The sequence below is a fragment of the Tachyglossus aculeatus genome, chromosome 1, assembly GCF_015852505.1.
Source record: "Tachyglossus aculeatus isolate mTacAcu1 chromosome 1, mTacAcu1.pri, whole genome shotgun sequence".
NCBI classification, from domain to species: Eukaryota; Metazoa; Chordata; class Mammalia; order Monotremata; family Tachyglossidae; genus Tachyglossus; species Tachyglossus aculeatus.
The window spans coordinates 102,735,844-102,762,460 of record NC_052066.1 but is presented as its reverse complement, the minus strand read 5'-3'; the positions used below and the strand labels follow the sequence as shown (position 1 = coordinate 102,762,460).

The 26,617-nt window shown below is 46.9% G+C and overlaps 1 protein-coding gene across 2 annotated transcripts in view; it reads right to left on the bottom strand.

Moving 5' to 3' along the window:
• HPS3 (HPS3 biogenesis of lysosomal organelles complex 2 subunit 1) overlaps positions 1-23,931 on the bottom strand; it is a 67,741-nt gene extending 43,810 nt beyond the window's left edge. For both annotated transcript variants that reach the window (XM_038772280.1, XM_038772371.1), the window contains exons 1-6: positions 23,709-23,931; positions 15,158-15,652; positions 5,039-5,225; positions 4,846-4,934; positions 3,391-3,583; positions 1,518-1,599 (exon numbers count right to left, since the gene is read on the bottom strand). In XM_038772280.1, the coding sequence (XP_038628208.1) occupies positions 1,518-1,599; positions 3,391-3,583; positions 4,846-4,934; positions 5,039-5,225; positions 15,158-15,652; positions 23,709-23,925 (1,263 nt within the window). In that variant the 5' untranslated portion in view covers positions 23,926-23,931. The remainder of the gene's footprint in view (positions 1-1,517; positions 1,600-3,390; positions 3,584-4,845; positions 4,935-5,038; positions 5,226-15,157; positions 15,653-23,708) is intronic.
• Between the last annotated feature and the right edge of the window lie 2,686 nt (positions 23,932-26,617).

Genomic DNA, 26,617 nt, shown 5'->3' with positions numbered 1-26,617 from the left:
CAAAAATGTGTTATGTGCGTTAGTGTGTATTCCCCCTTCTCCCATTCCCTTCTGCGTCACACTGATTTTCTGCCTTTATGCACCTCTCCCCTAACCCCACACCATTTATGTGCATAGCTACAATTTATTTAACATCCATCTCCCCCTATAGACTGTAAGCTCGTTGTGGGCAGGGAGCGCATCTACTGACACATTATTATATTGTACTGTCCCAAATGCTTAGTGCAGTGCTCCACACACAGTAAGCACTCAATGAATATGATTGATTGATTGATCTCTATCCTGCAAAGGCCGGATCTTAAGAACTGGAGACATTGCATGTGTTGTTGTCTGCCTTCCTCTTCTAGACTGTGAGCCCGCTGTTGGGTAGGGACCGTCTCTATATGTTGCCGACTTGTACTTCCCAAGCGCTTAGTACAGTGCTCTGCACACAGTAAGTTCTCAATAAATATGATTGAATGAATGAACTGCAGGATATTTGCCCCTACTACCAGCTATCCAACAATACCAGACCATTAAATCTACTCATTCTACCTTGCAAACCATTTCCTCCGGAAACCTACCATCACCCCATCTGCCCAGCAACATTTCCATTGGTCCCACTGGCATTGACAATGCCAATCCCTCTCTGCCCCAACCCCCGAAAACAAAAACGCCAGCCTGCCGCAACGATTCTCATGAATTTCCTCCCCAACTGAGACTCCCACGAAAGCAACATCCAATGGAAGAGCCAGAATACATTCAACTCTTCAATGTTTCGGAGGCCCATGAGGCACCGTCGTCGTCGTCGTCATCATCATCATCAACCCTGACAGTATCGACTCTATTATACCGTGCTTCTCCAAGCTTTAGTACAGTGCTCTGCACACAAGGAAGCGCTCAATAAATACCACTGCTTGATTGGTATTCGTATATGTTCGAGAAGCAGCGTGGCTTAGTGGAAAGAGCCCGGGCTTGGGAGTCAGAGGACGTGGGTACTAATCCCGGCTCCGCCACTTGTCGCTGTGCCACCTCAGGCAAGCCGCTTTAACTTCTCTGTGCCTCAGTTACCTCATCTGTAAAATGGGGATTAAGACTGTGAGCCCCACATGGGACAACCTGATTACTTTGTATCTACCCCAATGCTTAGAACAGTGCTTGGCATATAGTAAGCGCTTACCAAATACCATGATTATTATTCTAGTCTAGTCACAGTCTTCTAGACTGTGAGCCCACTGTTGGGTAGGGACTGTCTCTATATGTTGCCAACTTGTACTTCCCAAGCGCTTAGTACAGTGCTCTGCACACAGTAAGCGCTCAATAAATACGATTGATTGATTATTATTGATACTGGCACCTACTGCATGTACAGCTAAGTCAATGCTATGGTCACTGGCCGTTTCATCCCTCTAAACGCTCCTCTCCAAAGAAGCGGTGAAGTCACGGCTGAGAAGCAGAATCGTCCCCGCCAAAATAAGGATGTCGCTTTTCTAGAAAAAGGAAAGTTTCATTCTTCTTATGACCCAGCCTGTCCTCACCTTCAGGGTGGTGTCCACATAGGGGTCCGCATCCCGAGCTGCTGCTGCACTGCATCTTACTGTGAAACACTGCAAGTTGTTACTAAGGGGGAGAGGAGAGGGCATCGAATGAAATGAGAAACTGACATCACACTGGATGTGCAACAGTATCCCGATCTTCTTCGGTGGACCTGCTTGCTAACTCCTTAAGGAAATCTGGGTTAGGGTTCTTTGGGATATCACCACTCGTCCCACCTTCAAGGCCTTATTAAAATCCCATCTCCTCCAAGGGGCCTTCCCTGATTGAGTCCTTCTTTCCCCTACTCCCTCTCCCTTCTGTGTCCCCTGGAATTCGATTTGTACCCTTTAAGCACTCAATATTCACTCCACTCTCTGCCCCACGGCACTTATGTCCATAACCGTAATTTATTTTAGTGTCTGTCTCCCACTCTAGGCTGTAAGCACCTGGTGGGTAAAGAATATGTCTATTAACTCTGCTGTATTATACTCTGTATTCTGTGGTCTGCACAGAATAAGTGCTCAATAAATACCACTGATGGATTGATTGATCTCTTACTGGAAAAGAGAGGGAAGATTTCTTGGCCTAAGCAGAGAGGGGCTTTGGCTCACATACCAGTGACAAAAATGAAAGTGAGTTACTTCAGGAATCCAAACGGCGTGACTTGGTATGATTTCACTGAACAACTGACCGCTGGATACTGGGGTCTCTATATGTTGCCAATTTGTACTTCCCAAGCGCTTAGTACAGTGCTCTGCACACAGTAAGCGCTCAATAAATACGATTGATGATGATGACTCCACGGAAGCACTAATGTACAGTCTGTTCAATCCTAAACCCCATCCAATTTTCAACACCGCCTCGCGAGAGAAAACCCACAGTAACTTTCTAGGAGAGCCATGCTCCAATGCCCAGCCTCCAAGAAAAGGCCAGTTTAAGAATTTTAAGAATCTGTATGGAGAGCCAAAGCACACAGAACTCCCATCCATTAGAATGAGGAGGTCACAGATTCAGGGAAGCCTAAGTATAAACTTAAGCATGTCCTGTATTCGCCCTTTCTGGTGGGAAGACCGATTCCCACCTGATGGATCCCTTCTCCCTACATTATAGGGTGTGGGTGATGAAAATACACCAAAGAAAAAATATACAAGGACACAAAGTGGGATATTTGCAGGAAAAGGATCGACATCTCTCCCCACCACTGATAGACAATGACAGTGAATAAAAATCTCATGAGGAAAAGACTAAGGCAAATGAATGACCTCCATAATTCTATTCTATACAAAGCCTAAAACAAATGAATAAACTCCACAGTTCTACTCTACACTCACTACATAATCTATAGGGAAGCAGTGTGGCCTAGTGGAAAGAGCGGGGCCCTCGAAGTCAGAGGACCTGGATTCCAATTTCAGCTCTGCCACTTGTCCACTGTGTGACCTTGGCTAAGTTACAACTTCTCTGTGCCTGAGTTTCCTCAACTGTGAAATGGGGCTTCAATACCTATTCTCCCTCCTACTTAGACTTTGAGTCCCATGTGGGACAGAGACTGTGTCCAACCTGACTAACTTGTATCTATCCCAGCCCTTAGGACAGTGCTTGACACACAGTAAGGACTTAACCTCCATAATTAGATTTTAGAAGACTGGTACCAATCATTCACAAGCTCCCCTCTTTTCCCAACACATGCCCATTTCACCCCTCCAGCATTACCAAGGGTTTCCCCAAGAAAAGAGGGTCCAGGTCTAATTCATCAATGACAACCTCCCCTAGGTCTGAGATTCAGTCATTCATTCAATCATATTTATTGAGTGCTTCCTGTGCGCAGAGCAATGTACTAAGCGCTTGATGCAGCCGAGACCCCAGCTGAGGTGGTACCTTGTAATGACATGTAGGAACTGAGGGGTGAGAACGGCTTGCTTGGATTTCTCTGGATATTGGTAGACTGAAATCAGCTCCACGGCGTCAGTGACCGCATAGAGATATCCGACGTGAGGCAACGAGAAAAAGCAAAAGATACTCAGCAACTCCTTTTCTTGAGGTGGAGTTTTGTCATCCGGAGCAAGAGACCCTACATTCAAAGAGGGAAGAAAGGACATCCCTATATTAGACTGTTAAATGCACGCAGACATCCTCAAAATGGTTGCATTTCCCCAATTCTTTGAAACACGAGGGGCCAAACCTTGTGATAAGTAAAACCTGCATCACAGTACTCTACGTGTCCAGTGATGGGCTCTGAATCTTACACCCTTGCAGTGATGGACAAACATTCTTTCATTCCATATTTAGCAGCCTCTCCAAGCGTGGCTCAGTGGAAAGAGCACGGGCTTGGGAGTCGGAGGTCATGGGTTCTAATCCCATTCTAATCTTTTAGACTGTGAGCCCACTGTTGGGTAGGGACTGTCTCTATATGTTGCCAACTTGTACTTCCCAAGCGCTTAGTACAGTGCTCTGCACACAGTAAGCGCTCAATACGATTGATTGATTGATTGATAATCCCAGCTCCGTCACTTATCAGCTGTGTGACTTTGGACAAGCCACTTCTCTGTGCCTCAGTTACCTCCTCTGGAAAATGGGGATTAAGACTGTGAGCCCCATGTGGGATAACCTGATTACCTTGTATCTCCCCCAGCGCTTAGAACAGTGCTTGGCACACAGTAAGCGCTTAACAAATACCAAAGTTATTATTATTATGTAGTAGAGACATACATTCGGCTGGAACTAGACAAAGCATCCTAACATGGAAAACGTGCATCTTTGACAAACATACAAGGCACTGCACTGAGACGACTGAAGCAGGGGTGGCAATCTGAGGCAATATTAAAAAAACCACAGAGCCATTTTTGAAAGATAATAGTAATTATTATTAGTATGGTATCTGTTAAACGCTTGCTATGTGCCACGCACTGTTCTTAGCTGGGGTTGACACAAGGTAATCAGGTTGGACTCAGTAACTGTCCCACATGTGGCTCACAGTCTTAATCCCCATTTTACAGACGAGGTAACAGAGGCACAGAGAAGTGAAGTGACTTTTCCAAGGTCACACGGATGACAAGGGACAGAGCCACGATTAGAACCTCTGCCCTCTGACTCAATGTCCCGTGCTCCTGCCACCAAGCCATGCTGCTTCTCCTGACGAAGCGGGATGGTCAGCCCGTGACAGGAAAGGCTACCGGATCCAACTGTTTTTAATTCGGGCTTAGAAAAATCTCCCACATTCCTCCTGCCGAAGGAAATGAACCCTCCACATTTGTGGCTTTATTCTAGGTGACACACTGGCCTCCCTGCTATTTTTAAAACACTTAAAGGGAGATGACAAACTGCGATGATTACCTGTCTGGTATATTGGGAGCAGCTGGAGTGAGTGCAACTTGGTCTCTTCAGCCGTGAAGGTGTAGGAAGAGAGATCAGGGGAAAAACGCCTAAGGAAACGAATAAAGACATCCAACATGAAATCTTTCTTGCTTAACAGATAAACAAAGGCCTGTAATGATGTGTGCAGTTATGAGCACAGACTCTTTGATACCTGTAGAGAAGATACTGGATGTGGTAATCCTTTGTGTTTTCGCCACTTAACCCTGTGGACTCCAATAGGATCGATATTCCAGACTGCTTAATGTTTTCCCCAAAAAGTTCCGTAGGCTTGTGGCAGATGACAAAATCTTCCGACTCGAGCTGAGAAGTCAGTGTTGTAGATGCTTCGCTCCTCAAGCCTATAAGATGAAATTGAAAGCAGCAAGTGAAAACTTACCGACAGCTTTGGAAGAAAGATGCTGGAGGACAGAATAATAATAATAATAATAATAATGATGGCATTTATTAAGCGCTTACTATGTGCAAAGCACTGTTCTAAGCGCTGGGGGGATACAAGGTGATCAGGTTGTCCCAGGTGGGGCTCACAGTCTTCATCCCCGTTTTACAGATGAGGGAATGAGGCACGGAGAAGTTAAGTGACTTGCCCAAAGTCACACAGCTGACAAGTGGCGGAGTCGGGATTTGAACCCATGACCTCTGACTCCAAAGCCCGTGCTCTTTTCCACCGAGCCACGCTGCTTCTTGAGCAGATATATGGAGGATATGGTTACCTGGACACTTAACTTACCTTACACACTAACCTTAAGTAAACTCTATTTCTTTTTTAGTTTTATTTATTTATTTTTTTAACGGTACTTGTTATACGCTATGTGCCAGACACGGAACTAAGTGTTGGGGTAGATACAAGTTAAGCAGGTTGGCCAAACTCCATGTCCCACACAGTCACAGTCTTAATCCCCATTTTCCAAATGAGGTACAGAAAAGACAGAACAGTTAAGTGTCTTGCCCAAGGTCACACAACAGACAAGTGGTGGGGTCGGATTAGAACCCAGGTCCTTCTGATTTCCAAGCCCCTGATCTATAATAATAGTAACGGTGGTATTTGTTAAGCACTTGTAATGTGCCAGGCACTGTATTAAAAGCATCCGGGTGGATACAAGCAAATCAGTCCCTGTCCCACACTGGGGTCACAGTGCCATTCCCCCTTTTACAGATGAAGTAACTGAGGCACAAAGAAGTGAAGTGGCTTGCCCAAGGTCAAACAGCAGGCAAGTAGTGGAGCCAGGATCAGAACCCATGAACTTCTGACTTCCAAACTCGTGCTCTATCCACTATGTCATGCTTTTAGACTGTGAGCCCACCTTTTAGACTGTGAGCCCACTGTTGGGTAGGGACTGTCTCTCTATGTTGCCAATTTGTACTTCCCAAGCGCTTAGTACAGTGCTCTGCACATAGTAAGCGCTCAATAAATACGACTGATGATGATGATGCTTCTCCCTAGGTCACGTTGCTTCTCTAGCCCTTGTCCTTCAGGAAACTAACCTGTATGGGAGGTACACTTTCCTTAGGGAAACACAAAACATGTTAACCCGTTTAACCTTTTGTGTGGACACCAAAAACGATCAGTCAAAAAAAAACCCTTCTCACTGAAAATGTATTTTTTGTGTGCATTGTATTCTGTTCCTATTTGACAGGCTAACTTCGACATATCCCATTTTTGTTATTATTAGTTTAATCTAGAACAGTTCCCACATAAAAATGTGATGGCAGCACCACTTGCCCCTATGAAATATTCTCTGTGAACCACGGCTTTGCATGACGTTAACTGGTGTAAGCTATCAGATGGCCGAAAACAGACCAGGGAACCACTTGGGGAGAACCCAAGACTGCTGAAACAAAAAAACACCTCTCAGTTTCCTGCAAACTTCATAACTTTGCAATGGGGTTTTAAATGCAAACACCCAGGTCAAGGAATGACTTTAACACTCTGGCACAAGAGTCTCCTAACTTCACAGGATCTGTGGCAACCTGAACTTTATGGTTTCCAATCAATCCTATTTACTGAAACAGCATGGCCTAATGGATAGAGCATGGGCATGGGAGTCAGAAGGTCCTGGGTTCTAATCCTGACTCTGCTACTTGTCTGCTGTGTGACCTTGGGCAAGTCACTTCACTTCTCTGGGCCTCAGTTACCTCATCTGTAAAATGGGGAATTAGACTGTGAGCCCTATGTGGGACTGTGGACTGTGTCCAACCTAATTATCTTGTATCCACCCCAGTGCTTACAACAGTGCCTGGCACAGAGTAAGTGCTTAACAAATACCATAATTATTATTATAATAATTATTATTACTATAACCACCACAGTATCTGTTAAGCGCTTGCTATGTGTAAATAATAGTAATAACAATGGCATTTACTAAGCACTTACTATGTGTCAAGCACTGTTCTAAGTGCTGGGGTAGATGTAAAATTAATCAATCCAATCAATCATATTTACTGAGCATCTACTATATGCACAGCACTGTACTAAGCATTAGGGAGAATACAATACACCCGTGTCTACTATATGCACAGCACTGTACTAAGCATTAGGGAGAATACAATATACCCGTGTTGGCAGTCATGTTTCCTGAACAATGAACTTGAGGGGTAAAGGTGCAGCGGACTAAGCTTTTTATTATTATTATTATTATTATTGTTGTTACCACTATTCATTAAGCACTTACCATATGTAAGTAATAACAGAACTAATAATGGCATGTACTAAGCCGTTCCTATGTGTCAAGCACTGTTCTTAGTGCTGGAGTAGATACAAATTAATCAGGTGGGACATAGTCCCTTGTCTGCCTAGCGCTCATACTCTAAATAGGAGGGAGACCAGGTGTTCAGTCCCCATTGAACAGATGAGGAAACTGAGGTCCAGAGAAGGGAAGTGATTTGCCCGAGGTCACAGCAGGCCAGCAGTAGTGCTGGGATTAGCACCCAGGTGTTTTCTCCTGCATTCACACCGACTCAACCTCTGTTTTCTCCTAAACACTGGCCTCTTCACTCTCAAGGACAGGCACATAATTCAACCATCTCCTCTGTTTTCTCCTAAACACTGGCCTCTTCACTCTCAAGGACAGGCACATAATTCAACCATCTCCTCAGGGAATGAGGAGATTAAGTAGTTATTACCTCAGCTAGGAGGTTAAAACTTCACTGACCCCCCCCCCCCCCGTGACCCCTCAAATATGTCCAGCCCCTGTCACCTCACTCCCACCCATCCCCTCCCCAGAGCCTCAACCAAGTGCGGCTTGTGGAATCTCCACTTTATCATGGGGAAGCTTCCCTTCATCCTGACTCAGTCCCTCCTCATCCTCGCCGTCACTCTCCCCAGGCGACAATCTCCCCTGCTGCCCTCTCCAGAGGGGGACTCATCTTCACCCACTCCCCTATACTCACAAGGAAAGGAGCAGGTGTCGTCTTCCTTCTCACACCCCAATGCCGCTTTCACCGCATCCATCCCTTTCCTTCTCTTCCTTTATCATCATCATCATCATCATCATCAATCGTATTTATTGAGCGCTTACTATGAGCAGAGCACTGTACTAAGCACTTGGGAAGTACAAATTGGCAACATATAGAGACAGTCCCTACCCAACAGTGGGCTCACAGTCTAAAAGTCTAGAGGTATCCCCGCCTCTACCACCATCTCCACTCCTTCTCACACCCCACCGCATCCATCCCTTTCCTTCTCTTCCTTTATCCCCACCTCTACCACCATCTCCACATCTCCAGATTCTGGTATCGGTAATTTAATAATAATAATAATAATAATAATAATAATGGCATTTATTAAGCGCTTACTATGTGCAAAGCACTGCTCTAAGCGCTGATAGAGTAATAAATACGTACAAACATATATACACGTGCTGTGGGGAGGGGAAGGAGGTAATGCGGGGGGGATGGGGGAGAGGAGGGGGAAAGGAAGGAGGGGACTCAGTCTGGGAAGGCCTATAATAATAACGATGACATTTATTAAGCGCTTACTATGTGCAAAGCACTGTTCTAAGCATTGGGGAGGTTACAAGGTGATGAGGTTGTCCCACAGAGGGGCTCACGGTCTTCATCCCCATTTTACAGATGAGGGAACTGAGGCTCAGAGAAGTGAAGTGACTTGCCCAAAGTCACGCAGCTGACAAGCGGCGGAGCCAGGATTCGAACCCATGACCTCTGGCTCCAAAGCCCGGGCTCTTTCCACTGAGCCACAATGCACTCCTCCCAGGTCCCAGGTCCAACTTTTTTTAACCATTTTGATCCCTTTCTCACATTCCTTCTCTCTTTCTCCATCCCTACACTGATCCCTGGGGACTTCAATATCCACAAAGATGTTCCTGAAGACCTTTCTATCACTCCTCAACTCCACTGACCTCCTGCTCGACCCCACTTCACCTTCTCACCCCCTTGGACACACCCTCGATCTCATCAACCCTAAGCACTGAGCAGCGTGGCTGGTGGAAAGAGCATGGGCTTTGGAGTCAGAGGTCATGGGTTCAAAACCCGGCTCCGCCAGTTGTCAGCTGGGTGATTTGGGCAAGTCACTTAACTTCTCTGTGCCTCAGTTACCTCATCTGTAAAATGGGGATTGACTGTGAGCCCCATGTGGGACAACCTGATCACCTTGTAACCTCCCCAGCGCTTAGAACAGTGCTTTGCACATAGTAAGCACTTAAAGCCATTATTATTATTATTATTATAACCACTGCTCAATCTTTGCTCTCACCAACTCTGACATATGCAGTCTCACATTTCCTCCCACCTTCAAGACATCTTTACTTGGATGTACTCCCGAAACCTCAAACTTCACATGTCTAATACAGAACTTCTTACCTTCCCACCCAAACTCTATCCTCCCCCTGACTTCCCCATCACTGTAGACAACACCATTATCCTTCCTGTCTCACAAGCCCGTAACCTTGGGGTTATCTTTGACTCCTCTCTGTCATTCAGCCCACATAGTTAATCCATCACTAAATCCTGTGGGTTCTACCTTCACAACATGGCTAAAATCCACCCTTTCCTCTCCATCCACACTGATACCACGTCACCCCAAGCACTTCTCCTATCCAGGCTTGATTACTGTATCAGCCTCCATGCTGACCTCCCTGCCTCCTGTCTCTCCCCATTCCAGTCCATACTTCACTCCGCTGCCCGGATCATTTTTCTACAAAAACGTGCAGGCCGTGTTTCCCCATACCTCAAGAAACTCCAGTGGTTTCCCATCCAACTCCACATCAAACAGAAACCCCTCACCATTGGCTTTAAAGCGGTCAATCACCTCGCCCCCACCACCTCACCTCACTCCCCTTCTACTACTGACCCAGCCCCTCGACTGCTCATCTAATGTTAATCTTCTCACTGGATCTCGACCTCATCTACCTCGCTGCCCCCGCCCTCTTCCTATTTCCTGCCTCTAGCCTGAAACGCCCTCCCTCCTCACATCCAACAATTACTCTCCCCACTTCAAACACACACTTCCTCCAACAGGCCTTCCCTGACTGAGCCCTCTTTTCGTTTTCTCCAACACCCTTCCGCATCACCCTGACTTGCTCCCTTTATTCATCTCCCCTCCCAGCCACATAGCACTGACGTACATATCTCTGATTTATTTATTTATATTAATATCGGTTCCCCCCTCTAGACTGCAAGCTTGCTGTGGGCAGGGAAGGTGTCTCATTTTATTGTACTCTCCCAAGTGCTCGGTACAGTGCTCTGCACATGGTAAGAACTCAATAAATACTATTGACTGAGAGACTGACAGTTCCTCTGACTCCCAGCCTCTGCTCTTTCCACTAGGCCAACCTGCCCCTCGAGCTTTCTGGGAGGGTTTCTGCCATTGAGCCACTGCTCGGGGGGGAAAAGATCCTGAAAGACAACGTGAACTGACTCAACCTCGCTTGTCCCCATCTTGCATTTCCCGCTCCCTCCAAGACGAAAAGATGCACCTGGCATCTCAAACTTAACTGTATCTAAACTGGAACTTCTCATCTTCCCTCCTAAACCCATTTCTCCTCCCAAGTTACCCATATCTAATCACATCACCGTGCTCCCTGACCCAGAAGCCCGCAAACTTGGTGTCGTCCTTGACTCCTCCCTGTCTTTCCGCTTCCACATTTGGGCTACTGACAAATCCTGCTGGTTTTTTCAAACGCAACGTCTCCCAGTTCTCCCCATCCTCTCCACCCAAACACCTCCTGATTTCAATCGTCATCATCACTCAACCAACGGCATTTATTGAGCATGCAGGGCACTATACTAAAAGCTTGGGAGAGTACAGTAGAGTTGGCAGGCAAGATCCCCGCCCTTAAAGAGCTGAGAGTCCGACGCGAAAATGAATTCCAGGTAGGGGAAGCATATTTAGACTTTTGCATCAGCCTCTTTGGCAGTCTTTCCGCTCTTTTTTTAGCCAGCTATTTTTCAGGATTCCTGCTGGGCTTGTCCACCTCATGGTTCGCTCTAGGAAGTTTTTCTCTAGGAAGTTTTTCTTTCACATAAATGAAAGGAAGGAATGGAGAAGAAGCGTGGCTCGGTGGAAAGAGCATGGGCTTTGGAGACAGAGGTCATGGGTTCAAATCCCAGCTCTGCCAACTGTCAGCTGTGTGACTTTGGGCAAGTCACTTAACTTCTCTGTGCCTCAGTGACCTCACCTGTAAAATGGGGATTAAAGCTGTGAGCCCCCCTGGGGCAACCTGATCACCTTGTAACCTCCCCAGTGCTTAGAACAGTGCTTTGCACATAGTAAGCGCTTAACAAATACCATTATTATTATTATTATTATGTCTGTCTCCCCCTCCCAACTATAACCTCATAGAGGGCAGGGAATGTGTCTGCTAATTCCGTTGTATTGCACTGTTTACCCAAGCGCTTAGTAGCACGGGCCTGGAGTCAGAAGGTCATGGGTTCTAGCACTTGTCTGCTGTGTGACCTTGAACAAGTCACTTCACTGTGCCTCAGTCACCTCATCTGTAATATGGGGATTGAGACTGTGAGCCCCATGTGGGACAGCGACTGTGCCCAGCCCAATTTGCTTGTTTCCACCCCAGCGCTTAGGACAGTGTCTGGCACTTAGTAAGCACTTAACAAATACCATAATTATTATTATTATTATTACAGTGCTCTGCCCCTAATAAGTGCTCAAAAACCAGGATTAATTGGTAAACCTTTACCACCAACAACACAGCCCTAACAGGCAATACCCTACTTGCAGGTCAGGACTAGAACACACGTCTCCTTACTCCCAAAGCCGTGTCCTTTCCAGTGGACAAATAGGACTACTTATAATGAGAATAATAATATTGGTAATGATAATACTTGTTAAGCGCTTGCTATGCGCCACACACTGTACTATGCACCGGGGTAGATGACAGATAACCGGGTCTCACACACAGCCCCCGTCTCACGTCGGGCTCACAGTCTAAAGTAGGAGGGAGAACAGGTACTGAGTCGTCATTTTCCAGATGAGGAAACTGAGGCACAGAGAAGGTGAGTCATTCGTCCAAGGTCACGCAGGAGGCAAATGGTAGATTTGGGATTAGAATCTAGGGTCTTTCTCCCCCCACTTACCCACACTGCAGTCAGCCTTCCTCTGCCTGTCAACTGACCCCAAGCTGATAACCCTGCTCCCTTACTCATCGGAAGAGGAACTCAATTTTAGAGTCCCCACTTGTTCAAATAATTCACAGCACCATAATCGCTTCAACCCACCAGCCGCCCTTAGCACTTAGTTCTATTTCTCGCTACCTTCGGATCTTAGGAATATATGGATTTGTTGTCTCATTTTATTCTGATACAGTGAACTATTTAAACGTATTGCTCTTTCTTCTTCTTGAACTATTTTTATAAAACTTCTGACTGCCAAACTCCTTGTGGGCGGGGGAAGTGTTGTACTGTACCCTCCCAAGAGCTTAGAATAATGGTCTGTCCACAGTAAGGGCTCAATAAATACCAATGATTGACTGATTAGTGAGAGTATTGATTAAGTGCTGAGTGTAGTGTACTGTACTATCAATCAATTGTATTTATTGAGCGCTTACTGTGTGCAAAACACTGTACTAAGCGCTTGGGAAGTGCAAGTTGGCAACATGTAGAGACAGTCCCTACCCAACAGTGGGCTCACAGTCTAAAAGGGGGAGACAGAGAACAACACCAAACATACTAACAAAATAAAATAAATAGAATAGATATGTACAAGTAAAATAAATAAATAGAGTAATAAATATGTACAAACATATATACATATATACAGGTGATGTGGGGAAGGGAAGGAGGTAAGATGGGGGGATGGAGAGGGGGGCGAGGGGGAGAGGGTACTAAGCTCTGGGAGATAATATACAGATGGGAATTACAGTGCTCTACACAGGGCGAGCACTCAATAAATAGTAGTAATAGTAATGGCATTTGTTAAATGCTTACTGTGTGCCAAGCACTGTTCTAAGCACAAGGTAATCAGGTCCCACATAGGGCTCACAGTCTTAGTCCCCATTTTACACATGAGGTAACTAAGGCACAGAGAAGTGAAGTGATTTGCCCAAGGTCACACGGCACACATGTGGCAGAACCGGGATGAGAACCCAAGTCCTCTCACGCCCAGGCCTGAGCTCGTTCCACTAGGCCACGCTGCTTCTCCAATTGATTGATTGATAATAATAATAATGGTATTTGTTAAGTGCTTAATGTGTGCAAAGCACTGTTCTTCAGTGCTTCAGTTCTAAGCGCTGAGGTGATACAAGGTGATCAGGTTGTCCCACGTGGGGCACACAGTCATAGTCCCCATTTTACAGATGAGGTAACTGAGGCATGGGGAAGTTAAGTGACTTGCCAAAGTCACACAGCTGACAAGTGGAGGAGTCGGGATTAGAACCCATGACCTCTGACTCCCAAGCCTGGGCTCTTTCCACTGAGCCACGCCGCTTCTCTGATTGATTGATTGATTGATCATTATTTATTCATTCACTCAATCGTATTTATTGAGTGCTTACTGTGTGCAGAGCACTGTACTAAGAGAATGGAAAGTACAATTTGGCAACAGATAGAGACGGTCCCTACCCAACAACGGGCTCACAGTCTAGAAGGGGAAGACAGATAACAAAGCAAAACAAGTAGACAGGCATCAATAGAGTTGTAGATATATACACATCATTAATAAAATAAATAAATATGTACACATATACACAAGTGCTGTGGGGCTGGGAGGGGGGTAGAGCAGAGGGAGGGAGTAGGGACAATGGGGAGGGGAGGAGAAGCAGAGAAAAGGGGGGGCTCACTCTGGGAAGGCCTCCTGGAAGAGGTGAGCTCTCAGTAGGGCTTTGAAGGGAGGAAGTGTGCTAGTTTGGCAGATGTGAGGAGGGAGGACATTCCAGGCCAGGGGGAGGACATGGGCCAGGGGTGGATGGCGGGACAGGCGAGAACGAGGTACGGTGAGGAGGTTAGCGGCGGCAGAGGAGCGGAGGGTGCGGGCTGGGCTGGAGAAGGAGAGAAGGGAGGTGAGGTAGGAGGGGGCGAAGGAATGGAGAGCTTTGAAGCCCAGGGTGAGGAGTTTCTGCTTGATTTGAAAGTTGACAGGCAAACACTGAAGATTTTTGAGAGGGAGGGATGATATGCCCAGAGTGTTTCTGTAGAAAGACCCCTCCCTCAGGGGCCTAATAATCTAACTGGGGTTGGGGGGGGGGGGGGTTAACTTTCTGTGTTCCATAATAATAACAATAATAATAATAATAATAATATCATTTGTTAAGTGCTCACTATGTGCCAGGCACTGTACTAAGTGCTGGGGTAGATACAAGCTAATCAGGTTGGACACAGTCCCTGTCCCACATGGGGCTCACAGTCTTAATTCCCATTTTACAATCAATCAATCGTATTTATTGAGCGCTTACTGTGTGCAGAGCACCGTACTAAGCGCTTGGGAAGTACAAGTTGGCAGATGAGGTAACCGAGGCACAGAGAAGTGAAGTGACTTGCCCAAAGTCACACAGCCAACAAATGGCGGAGCCAAGATTCAAACCCACGTCCTCTGACTCCCAAGCCCGTTCTCTTGCCACTAAGCCATGTTTCTTGTCTTGCTTCTGATGTGCTTTCCTAAATGCTTAGCACTTAGCTTTGCAAACAGCAGGCACTCAATCAATACCACTGATTGATTGACTAGTTGATTACCCCAGCCTCTTAACGTAGCCCTTCTAATAACTCTAAAATAGGAATTCAGACGTTCTGTCCTGATTGGATCTGTGGAAACTGGTTAACACACAATTTCCTTTTCCCTGCAACAAAGTATCAGTTCTATTCTTACCATCCTCCGTCCACTTGCCCACGTTGCTCATCTTAGGTGGATCTAGGAGACTCTTCTCTCCACCTTCCTGAGATGGCTCCAGTTTCAGAATTAAGACTTCCAAGTCTGCCATGAGAGCCACGTAGTTGGCGCAAAATGAAATCTCCACGGGGAGGATGTCGTTTACATGAACGATCAAGGACAGTTCAAAGTCCAGCACGGAGAACTCTTCGTTTATGGCTTGAAACTTCAAACCAAACAGAATCAACTTGTTCCTGCAGCCAACAAGGAGATCTCCTTTGAGGGGGCAACAGGAAAGGCAGAGAGGAGGCTCCGAGAGAGGCATTTCAATAATGGACATCTGGTCCTTGAAGGTTTCAGTGTACGACATGTCCGTGGCGTGCCCCATCATCCGGATGCATACGCGGGAGTTTTCCGCCGGTTTACATCTCCAGTTCACGTACGCCCGCAGGTAAGTGGCTTGGTTTTTTTCCTCCAGAGTCACCAGATAATCTCCTGAGAGGGAAACAAACGTAAACTGTAAAACCTGAACAACTACCGCTGGCATAAATCTTGGCTCTAGGAGGAAACCGAAGGATGTGGGCGGAAAGTCGGTTGCTCTAATAGAAATCTTTAAAACACAAAACAAACAAAAAATCAAAACCCTTTGATCTAGACGGCATCGCAAGACATAAGTCAATACATCAGTGGTATCTGCACTTATTGTGTGCAGACCACTGTACTAAGCGTGCACTTACTGTGTGCAGACCGCTGTACTAAGCGTTTTGGAGAGTACAACATAACAGAGTTGGTAGTCACATTCCCTGCCCACCAAGTTATATTGTAGGGGGACATTTAAATAAATTATGGAGACATACATAAGTGCAATAGGGCTGAGGGCGAGGTGAACAAAGGGAACACATTCAAGTGAGAGGGTGACGCAGAAGGGAAAGAGAGTAGAGGGGGATGAGGGTGACTTTTTTTTAAAAGGTTTTGAAGGTAAGGAGAGTTTTGAAGACCAGGCCAGAGAGAGAATGTGAGTAAGGATCAGTGGTGAGATAGTGGGATTGAGGCACGGTGAGTCGGGGGGCTTCAGAAGAGCCAAGAGTGCAGGCAAAGTTGTAAAGAGATGTAAGATATGAGGAGGAGAGCTGATTGAGTGCTTTAAAGCCTACGGTAAGGACTTTCTGCTTCATGAGGAGGTGGATGGCAATCACTGGAGGTCTTTGAAGAGTGGGGAGATGTGAATGGAATGTTTTCTGTAATTAAAAAAAAAAATGATCTGGGCAGCAGAGTGAAGGCCTGAAATGTGGAGAGGCAGGAGGTAGGTAGGTCAGGGAGGAGTCTGATGCAGTACGCAAAGCAGGATTTGACGAGCGCTTGGATCAGTGTAGTAGCAGTTTGGATGAAGAAGAAAGGGTGGATTTTAGCGATGTTGTGAAGGTCGACCTGATGGAATTTATTGAAAGACTGAATATGTGGGTTCATTCATTCATTCAATCGTATTTATTGAGCGCTTACTGTGTGCAGAGCACTGTACTAAGCGCTTGGGAAGTACAAGTCGGCAACATATAGAGACGGTCCCTACCCAACAACGGGCTCACAGTCTAGAAGGGGGAGACGGACAACAATACAAAACATGTAGACAGGTGTCAAAATTGTCAGAACAAATAGAATTACGGCTGTATGCACATCATTAACAAAGTAAATAGAATAGTAAATATGTACGAGTAAAATAGATAGAGTAACAAATCTGTACAAATATATACAAGTGCTGTGGGGAGGGGAAGGAGGTAGGGCGGGGGGGGATGGGGAGGAGGAGAGGAAAAAGGGGGCTCATGAGAGAGGTGAGTTGAAGATAATGCCAAGTTTATGTGCTTGTGGGACAAGGAGGAGAGTGGTATTGTCTATAGTGATGGAAAAAGGCAGTGCGGAGAGACAAGGTTTGGGTGGGAAAATGAGGAGTTCTGTTTTAATCATGTTAAGGTTGAGGTGTCAGCGGGCCGCCCAAGTAGAGAAGTCGTGAAGGCACTTTCTTCTTCTCCCACTCCCTTCTGCGGGTCGCCCTGACTTGCTCCCTTTATAATAATAATAATTATGGTATTTGTTAAGCACTTATTATGTGCCAGCCACTAAGCGCTGGGGTAGATACAAGGTAGTCAGGTTGTCCCATATGGGGCTCACAGTCTTAATTCCCATTTTCCAGATGAGGTAACTGCGGCCCAGAGAAGTGAAGTGACTTGCCCAAGGTCACACAGCAGACATGTGGCAGAGCCGGGATTAGAACCCATGACCTTCTGACTCCCAGGTTCAGGCTCTATCCACTGAGCCATGCTGCTTCCATGCTGCTTGCTGCTTTATTTATTCCCCCGTCCCAGCCCCACAACGCTTATGCACATATCAGTTATTTATTTATTTATATTCATGTCTCCCTCCCCTTCCAGACGGCAACCTTGCTATGGGCAGGGAATGTGTCATTGTTTACTGTTCATTCATCCATTCATTCAATCTATTTATTGAGTGCTTACTGTGTGCAAAGCACTGTACTAAGTGCTTGGGAAGTACAGGTCAGCAACATATAGAGACGGTCCCTACCCAACAACGGGCTCACAGTCTAGAAGGGGGAGACAGATACCTAAACATGTAGACAGGTGTCAAAATCATCAGAACAAATAGAATTATGGCTAGATGCACATCATTAACAAAATAGAGTAGCACATACGTACAAGTAAAATAGAGTAATAAATCTGTATTATTATTATTATTATTATCGTATTTATTGAGCGCTTACTATGAGCAGAGCACTGTACTAAGCGCTTGGGAAGTACAAATTGGCAACATACAGAGACAGTCCCTACCCAACAGTGGGGTCACAGTCTAAAAGGGGGAGACAGAGAACAAAACCAAACATACTAACAAAATAAAATAAATAGAATAGATATGTACAAGTAAAATAAATAAATAAATAGAGTAATAAATACGTACAAACATATATACATATATACAGGTGCCGTGGGGAAGGGAAGGAGGTAAGATGGGGGGGATGGAGAGGGGGACGAGGGGAAGAGGAAGGAAGGGGCTCAGTGTGGGAAGGCCTCCTGGAGGAGGTGAGCTCTCAGCAGGGCCTTGAAGGGAGGAAGAGAGCTAGCTTGGCGGATGGGCAGAGGGAGGGCATTCCGGGCCCGGGGGATGACGTGGGCCGGGGGTCGATGGGTTGGCAGCGTGATAGACAAGGTTGAGGTACACTGGCATTTGAGGACTGAAATGATGATGATGGCATTTATTAAGCGCTTACTATGTGCAAAGCACTGTTCTAAGCGCTGGGGAGGTTACAAGGTGATCAGGTGGTCCCATGGGGGGCTCACAGTCTTAATCCCCATTTGCAGATGAGGGAACTGAGGCACAGAGAAGTGACTTGCCTAAAGTCACACAGTTGACAGTTGGCAGAGCCGGAATTCAAACCCATGACCCCTGACTCCAAAGCCCATGTTCTTTCCACTGAGCTAGGCTGCAGGTGCAGTGTGGCCTAATGGATAGAGCAGGGCACTGGGAGTCAGAAGGACCTGGGTTCTAATTCCAGCTCTGCCACTTATCTACTTGTTTTGTTGTCTGTCTCCCCCATCTAGACTGTGAGCCCGTTGTTGGGTAGGGTCCGTCTCTATATGTTGCCGACCTGTACTTCCCAAGTGCTTAGTACAGTGCTCTGCCCACAGTAAGTGCTCAATAAATATGATTGAATGAATGAATGCTGTGTGACCTTGGGCAAGTCACTTCTGTGGTGCCTCAGTTACCTCATCTACCACAATAATAACTGTGGTATTTGTTAAGCAGCATGAGAAGCAGCGTGGCTCAATGGAAAGAGCACAGACTTGGGAGTCAGACGTCATGGGTTCTAATCCCAGCTCCGCCGCTTGTGAGCTGTGTGACTTTGGGCAAGTCACTTCACTGTGCCTCAGTTACCTCATCTGTAAAATTGGGGTTAAGACTGTGAGCCCCACATGGGACAACCTGATTTCCTTGTATTCTCCCTCCAGCGCTTAGAACAGTGCTTGCCACATAGTACGTGCTTAACAAATACCATCATTATTATTATTAAGCACTTACTGTGTGCCAGGCACTGTACTAAGCGCTGGGGCGGACACCAGCAAATTGCGTTGGACACAGTCCCTGTCCCATGTGGGGCTCACAGTCTCAACCCCCATTTTACAGATGAGGTAACCGAGGCCCAGAGCAGTCGGGTGACTTGCCCAAGGTCACACAGCGGACTCGCGGCGGAGCTAGGATTGGAATCCATGACCCGCTGACTCCGAGGCCCAAACTCTTTCCACTAGGCCAAGCTGCTGCGATAAACGGGGATTACGACTGCGAGCCCCATGCTGGGTAGGGAGACTGTGTCCAACCTGACCCCAGCATTCAGTACAGTGCCCGGCACACAGTAAGTGCCTTTCTTGTCTATTTGTTCTGTTGTGTTGTCTGTCTCCCCAGTTTTAGACTGGGAGCCCATTGTTGGGTAGGGATTGTCTCTGTTGCCGAACTGTGCTCTCTAAGCGCTTAGTACAGTGTTCTGCACACAGCAGGTGCTCAATAAAGAGATCCAGCGTGGCTCAGTGGAAAAAGCACAGGCTGTGGAGTCAGAGATCATGGGTTCAAATCCCAGCTCCGCCACTTAATAATAATAATAATAATGATGGTATTTGTTAAGCGCTTACTATGTGCAAAGCACTGTTCTAAGCACTGTGAGGGGGAGACAAGGTGATCAGGTTGTCCCACGTGGGGCTCACAATCTGAATCCCCATTTTACAGGTGAGGTAACTGAGGCATAGAGAAGTGAAGTGACTTGCCCAAAGTCACACAGCTGACAACTGGCAGAGCTGGGCTTTGAACCCATGACCTCTGACTCCAAAGCCCAGGCTCTTTCCACTGAGCCACACTTGTCAGCTGTGTGACTTTGGGCACGTCACTTGACTTCTCTGGGCCTCAGTTCCCTCATCTGTAAAATGGGGATGAGGACCGTGAGCCCCCCGTGGGACAACCTGATCGTCTTGTAACCTCCCCGGCGCTTAGAACAGTGTTTGTTCAGAAGGGAAGCGAGGGAGGAGGGGGCAGGAGGACGGGCAGCTTTGAAACCAATAGTGAGGAGTTTGTGTTTGATATGGAGGTGGATAGGCAACCTCTGGAGATTTTTGAGGACATGCCGAGAGTGTTTCTGTAGAGCCCAGCCCGCTCCTCTGCCCCTAACCTCCTCACCGGGCCTCGTTCTCGCCCGTCCCGCCGTCGACCCCCGGCCCACGTCCTCCCCCTGGCCCGGAATGCCCTCCCTCTGCCCATCCTCCAAGCTACCTCTCTTCCTCCCTTCAAAGCCCTACTGAGAGCTCACCTCCTCCAGGAGGCCTTCCCAGTCTTAATCCCCCTCCTTCCTCTCCCCCACCTAAATCCCCCCGGCCTTACCTCCTTCCCCTCCCCACAGCACCTGTATATATGTATATATGTTTGTACAGATTTATTACTCTATTTATTTTATTTGTACATATTTATTCTATTTCTTTTGTTAATAAGTTTTGTTTTGTTCTCTATCTCCCCCTTCTAGACTGTGAGCCCGCTGTTGGGTAGGGACAGTCTCTAGATGTTGCAAACTTGGACTTCCCAAGAGCTTAGTACAGTGCTCTGCACACAGTAAGTGCTCGATAAATATGATTGAATGAATAAATAAATTTATTACTCTATTTATTTATTTATTTCACTTGTATATAGTTATTCTATTTATTTTATTTTGTTAATATGTATTGTTTTGTTGTCTGTCTTCCTCTTCTAGGGGACCATCTCTATATGTTGCCAACTTGTACTTCCCAAGTGCTTAGTCCAGTGCTCTCCACACAGTAAGCGCTCAATAAATACGATTGAATGACTGAATGAATTTATTACTCTATTTATTTATTTTACTTGTACATATTCTATTTATTTTATTAATGTTTTGTTCTATCTGTGGCCAACTTGGACTTCCCAAGCGCTTAGTACAGTGCTCTGCGCACAGTAAGCACTCATTAAATACGAATGAATGAATGAATGAATGTCTGCTGTGTGACCTCGGGCAACTCACTCAACTTCTCTTAGTTCTAGAAGCAGCGTGGCTCAGTGGAAAGAGCCCGGGCTTTGGAGTCAGAGGTCATGGGTTCAAACCCCGGCTCCACCAACTGTCAGCTGTGTGACTTTGGGCAAGTCACTTCACTTCTCTGGGCCTCAGTTCCCTCATCTGTAAAATGGGGATGAAGACTGTGATCCCCCCGTGGGACAACCTGATCACCCTGTAACCCCCCCGCACTTAGCACAGTGCTTGGCACATAGTAAGCGCTTAATAAATGCCATTATTATTAAAATGGGGATGAAGACTGCGATCCCCCCGTGGGACAACCTGATCACCCTGTATCCCCCCAGGGCTTAGCGCAGTGCCTGGCACATAGTAAGCGCTTAATAAATGCCATTATTATGAAAATGGGGATGAAGACGGTGATCCCCATGTGGGACAAGCTGATCACCCTGTATCCCCCCAGCGCTTAGCACAGTGCTTTGCACATAGTAAGCGCTTAACACATGCACATATGTTTGTACATATTTATCACTCTATTTATTTTACTTGTACATATCTATCCTATTTATTTTATTTTGTAAATATGTTTTGTTTTGTTGTCTGTCTCCCCCTTCTAGACTGTGAGCCCGCTGACAGGTAGGGACCGTCTCTAGATGTTGCCAACTTGTCCTTCCCAAGCGCTTAGTACAGTGCTCTGCACACAGTAAGCGCTCAATAAATACGATTGATTGAAAAAACACCATTATTATTAAAATGGGGATGAAGACGGTGATCCCCCCGTGGGGCAACCTGATCACCCTGTATTCCTCCAGCGCTTAGCACAGCGCTTGGCACATAGTAAGCGCTTAATAAATGCCATTATTATGAAAATGGGGATGAAGGCGGTGATCCCCCCGTGGGGCAACCTGATCACCCTGTATCCCCCCCCAGCGCTTAGCACAGTGCTTGGCACATAGTAAGCGCTTAATAAATACCATTATTATGAAAATGGGGACGAAGGCGGTGATCCCCCCGTGGGACAAGCTGATCACCCTGTATCCCCCAGCACTCAGCACAGTGCTTTGCACATAGTAAGCGCTTAATATATGTATATATGTTTGTACACATTTATTACTCTATTTATTTATTTATTTTACTTGAACATATCTATTCTATTTATTTTATTTTGTGAATGTGTTTGGTTTTGTTGTTTGTCTCCCCCTTCTAGACTGTGAGCCCGCTGTTGAGTAGGGACCATCTCTATACGTGTTGCCAACTTGTACTTCCCAAGCGCTTGGTACAGTGCTCTCCACACTGTAAGCGCTCAATAAATACGATTGATTGATTGATTGATCCCCACGTTGGACAACCTGATCACCCTGTATTCCCCCAGCGCTTAGCACAGTGCTTGGCACACAGTAAGCGCTTAATAAATATCATTATTATGAAAATGGGGATGAAGATGGTGATCCCCCCCATGGGACAACCTGATCACCCTGTATCCCCCCAGCACTTAGCACAGTGCTTGGCACATAGTAAGCGCTTAATAAATGCCATTATTATGAAAATGGGGATGAAGACGGTGATCCCCCCCCCCCCCACCGTGGGACAAGCTGATCACCTTGTATTCAAACAGTGGTTTGCACGTAGTAAGCGCTTAATAAATACCGTTATTATGAAAATGGGGATGAAGACGGTGATCCCCCCATGGGGCAACCTGATCACCCTGTATCCCCCCAGCGCTTGGCACACAGTAAGCGCTTAATAAATATCATTATTATAAAAATGGGGATGAAGACGGTGATCCCCCCGTGGGACAAGCACATCACCCTGTATTCCCACAGTGCTTTGCACCTAACAAACGCTTAATTAATATCATTATTATTAAAATGATGATGAACACGGTGCTCCCCCGTGGGGCAGCCTGATCACCTTGTATCCCCCCAGCGCTTAGCACAGTGTTTGGCACATAGTAAGCGCTTAATAAACATCATTATAATAAAAATGGGGATGAAGACGGTGACCCCCCGTGGGACAAGGTGATCACCTTATATTCCCACAATGCTTTGCGCATAGCAAGCACTTAATAAATACCGTAATTATTAAAATAGGAATGAAGACGGTGATTCCCCCGTGGGGCAACCGGATCACCCTGTATCCCCCCAGCGCTCAGCACAGTGTTTGGCACATAATAAGCGCTTGATAAATATCATTATTATTAAAATGGGGATGAAGACGGTGATCACCCGTGTGACAAACTCATCACCTTCTACTCCCACAGCGCTTTGCACGTAGCAAGCGCTTAATAAATACCGTTATTATTAAAATGGGGATGAAGACGGTGATGCCCCCATGGGGCAACCTGATCAACCTATATTCCCCCCAGCGCTTAACACAGCGCTTGGCACACAGTAAGCGCCTAATAAACGCCATGACTGTGATCACCACAGAAAGCAAAATGGCGGAGGGCGGCCGGGCTGGGCTGGCCTCGGCGGGGCCTGGGCTCACCGGGCTGGCTGTAGCGCATGCGCAGGACGGGGCCCAGGGTGAGGAAGGCGGCGCGCGGCCGGCACTGTCCGCGCGCCCCCACGCCGAAGGCCTCCACCTTGCGGCCGGCCGCCACGAACAGCGCGTCGGCCCCCCCGCAGCACACGCGCTCCGGCTCCTGCCGGCACGGCACCACCTGCTGGGACCCGAACGGGTGCAGGTTGTACAGGTGCACCATGCTGCCGCCCGGCTCACGTGACGGGCAGGGGGCCCGCCCGGCTCACGTGACGGAGGGGGGGGCCCGCCGGAGCCCCGCCCGGGGTCACGTGACGAGGGCGCGCGGCCCGAGCCTGGGGAACGTGGGCGCGTGACGAGAGGGTCACGTGACTCGGCGGCGCGAGCCCGCGGAACGCGGAGGCTCCGGGAGTGGCACGTGACCAACGGGGTCGGCGGCGCGAGCCCGCTGGCTTCTCTTCTTAAAGGGACAGGCCCCCGGGGAAGCAGCGCGGCTCCGTGGAAAGAGCCCGGGCTTTGGAGTCAGAGGTCACGGGTTCAAATCCCGCCTCCGCCACTTGTCAGCTGGGTGACTTTGTCGCTTCTCTGGGCCTCAGTTCCCTCCTCTGTAAAATGGGGATGAAGACTGGGAGCCCCCCGTGGGACCACTTGATCACCTTGTAACCTCCCCAGCGCTTAGAACAGTGCCTTGCACATAGTAAGCGCTTAACAAATGCCATTATTATTATTATTAGAAGCTGACGCCCCGCCCCTTCTCCCTGCGGCCCCTGGTCCTCTCATTCATTCATTCAGTCCCCTCCTGTTCATTCATTCAACCGTATTTATTGAGCGCTTACTGTGTGCAGAGCACTGTACTAAGCGCTTGGGAAGGACAAGTTGGCAACATATAGAGACGGTCCCTACCCAACAGTGGGCTCACAGTCTAGAAGGGGGAGACAGAGAATAAAACAAAACATATTAACAAAATGAAATAAATAGAATAAATATGTACAAGTTAAATCAATAGAGTAATAAATTCATTCATTCAATCGTATTCATTGAGCGCTTACTGTGTGCAGAACACTGTACAAAGCACTAGGGAAGTACAAGTTCATTCATTCATTCAATCGTTTTTATTGAGCGCTTACTGTGTGCAGAACACTGTACAAAGCACTAGGGAAGTACAAGTTCATTCATTCATTCAATCGTATTTATTGAGCGCTTGCTGTGCGCAGAGCACTGTACTAAGTGCTTGGGAAGTACAAGTTCATTCATTCAATCGTATTTATTGAGTGCTTACTGTGTGCAGAGCACTGTACTAAGCACTTGAGAAGTACAAGTTCATTCATTCATTCATTCAATCATATTTATTGAGCCGCTTACTGTGTGCAGAGCACTGTACTAAGCGCTTGGGAAGTCCAAGTTGGCCACAGATAGAGACGGTCCCTACCCAACAGCGGGCTCACAGGCTAGAAGGGGGAGACAGGCAACATAACAAAACATATAAACCAAATAGAATAAATATGTACAAGTAAAATAAATGGAGTAATAAATTCATTCATTCAATCGTTTTTATTGAGCGCTTACTGTGTGCAGAGCACTGTACTAAGCGCTTGGGAAGTCCAAGTTGGCAACGTATAGAGATGGTCCCTACCCAACAGCGGGCTCACAGTGTAGAAGGGGGAGACAAACAAAACAAATTGACAAAATAAAATTCATTCATTCATTCAATTGTATTTATTGAGTGCTTACTGTGTGCAGAGCACTGTACTAAGCGCTTGGGAAGTCCAAGTTGGCAACATATAGAGATGGTCCCTACACACAGCGGGCTCACAGTCTAGAAGGGGAAGACAGACAGCACCACAAATCATATTAACAAAATAAAATAAATAGAATAAACATATACAAGTAAAATAAAATAGAGTAATAAATCTGTACAAACATATATACATATATACAGGTGCTGTGGGGAGGGGAAGGAGGTAAGGTGAGGGGGAGAGGAAGGAGGGGGCTCAGTCTGGGAAGGCCTCATGGTTAAACACTCCTTGGCATAAGATCTCCAGTTTTCCCAGCCCTGCTTGCTGTTTGAACTGGGAAAACTGGGCAAAGAGAAGCAGCATGGCCTAGGGGAAAATGGGCATCAAAAAGGACCCACGTTCATTCATTCATTCATTCAATCGTATTTATTGAGCGCTTACTGTGTGCAGAGCACTGTACTAAGCGCTTGGGAAGTCCAAGTTGGCAACATATAGAGACGGTCCCTACCCTACAACGGTCTCACAGTCTAGAAGGGGGAGACAGGCAACAAAACAAAACATGTGGACAGGTGTCAAAATCGTCAGAACAAATAGAATTAAAGCTATATGCACATCATAAAATAAATAGAATAGTAAATATTCATTCATTCAGTCGCATTTATTGAGCACTTACTGTGTGTAGAGCACTGTACTAAGCGCTTGGGAAGTACAAGTTGGCAACATATAGAGACGGTCCCTACCCAACAGCGGGGACAAGTGAAGTAAATAGAGTGGTAAATCTGTACAAGCATATTATACAGGTGCTGTGGGGAGGGGAAGGAGGTAGGGCGGGGACGAGAGGGAGAGGAAGGAGGGGGCTCAGTGTGGGAAGGCCTCCTGGAGGAGGTGAGCTCTCAGTAGGGCTTTGAAGGGAGGAAGAGAGCTAGCTTGGCGGATGGGCAGAGGGAGGGCATTCCGGGCCCGGGGGATGACGTGGACCGGGGGTCGACGGCGGGACAGGCGAGAATGGTTCTGGTCCCAGTTCTGCAGCATGGCTGCCTGAACTTCTCTGGGCCTCAGTTCCCTCATCTGTAAAATGGAGATGAAGACTGTGAACCCCAAGTGGGTCAACCTGATTACCTTCTACCTACCCCAGGGCTTAGAACAGTGCTTGGCACATAGTAAGCCATAGTACCATAG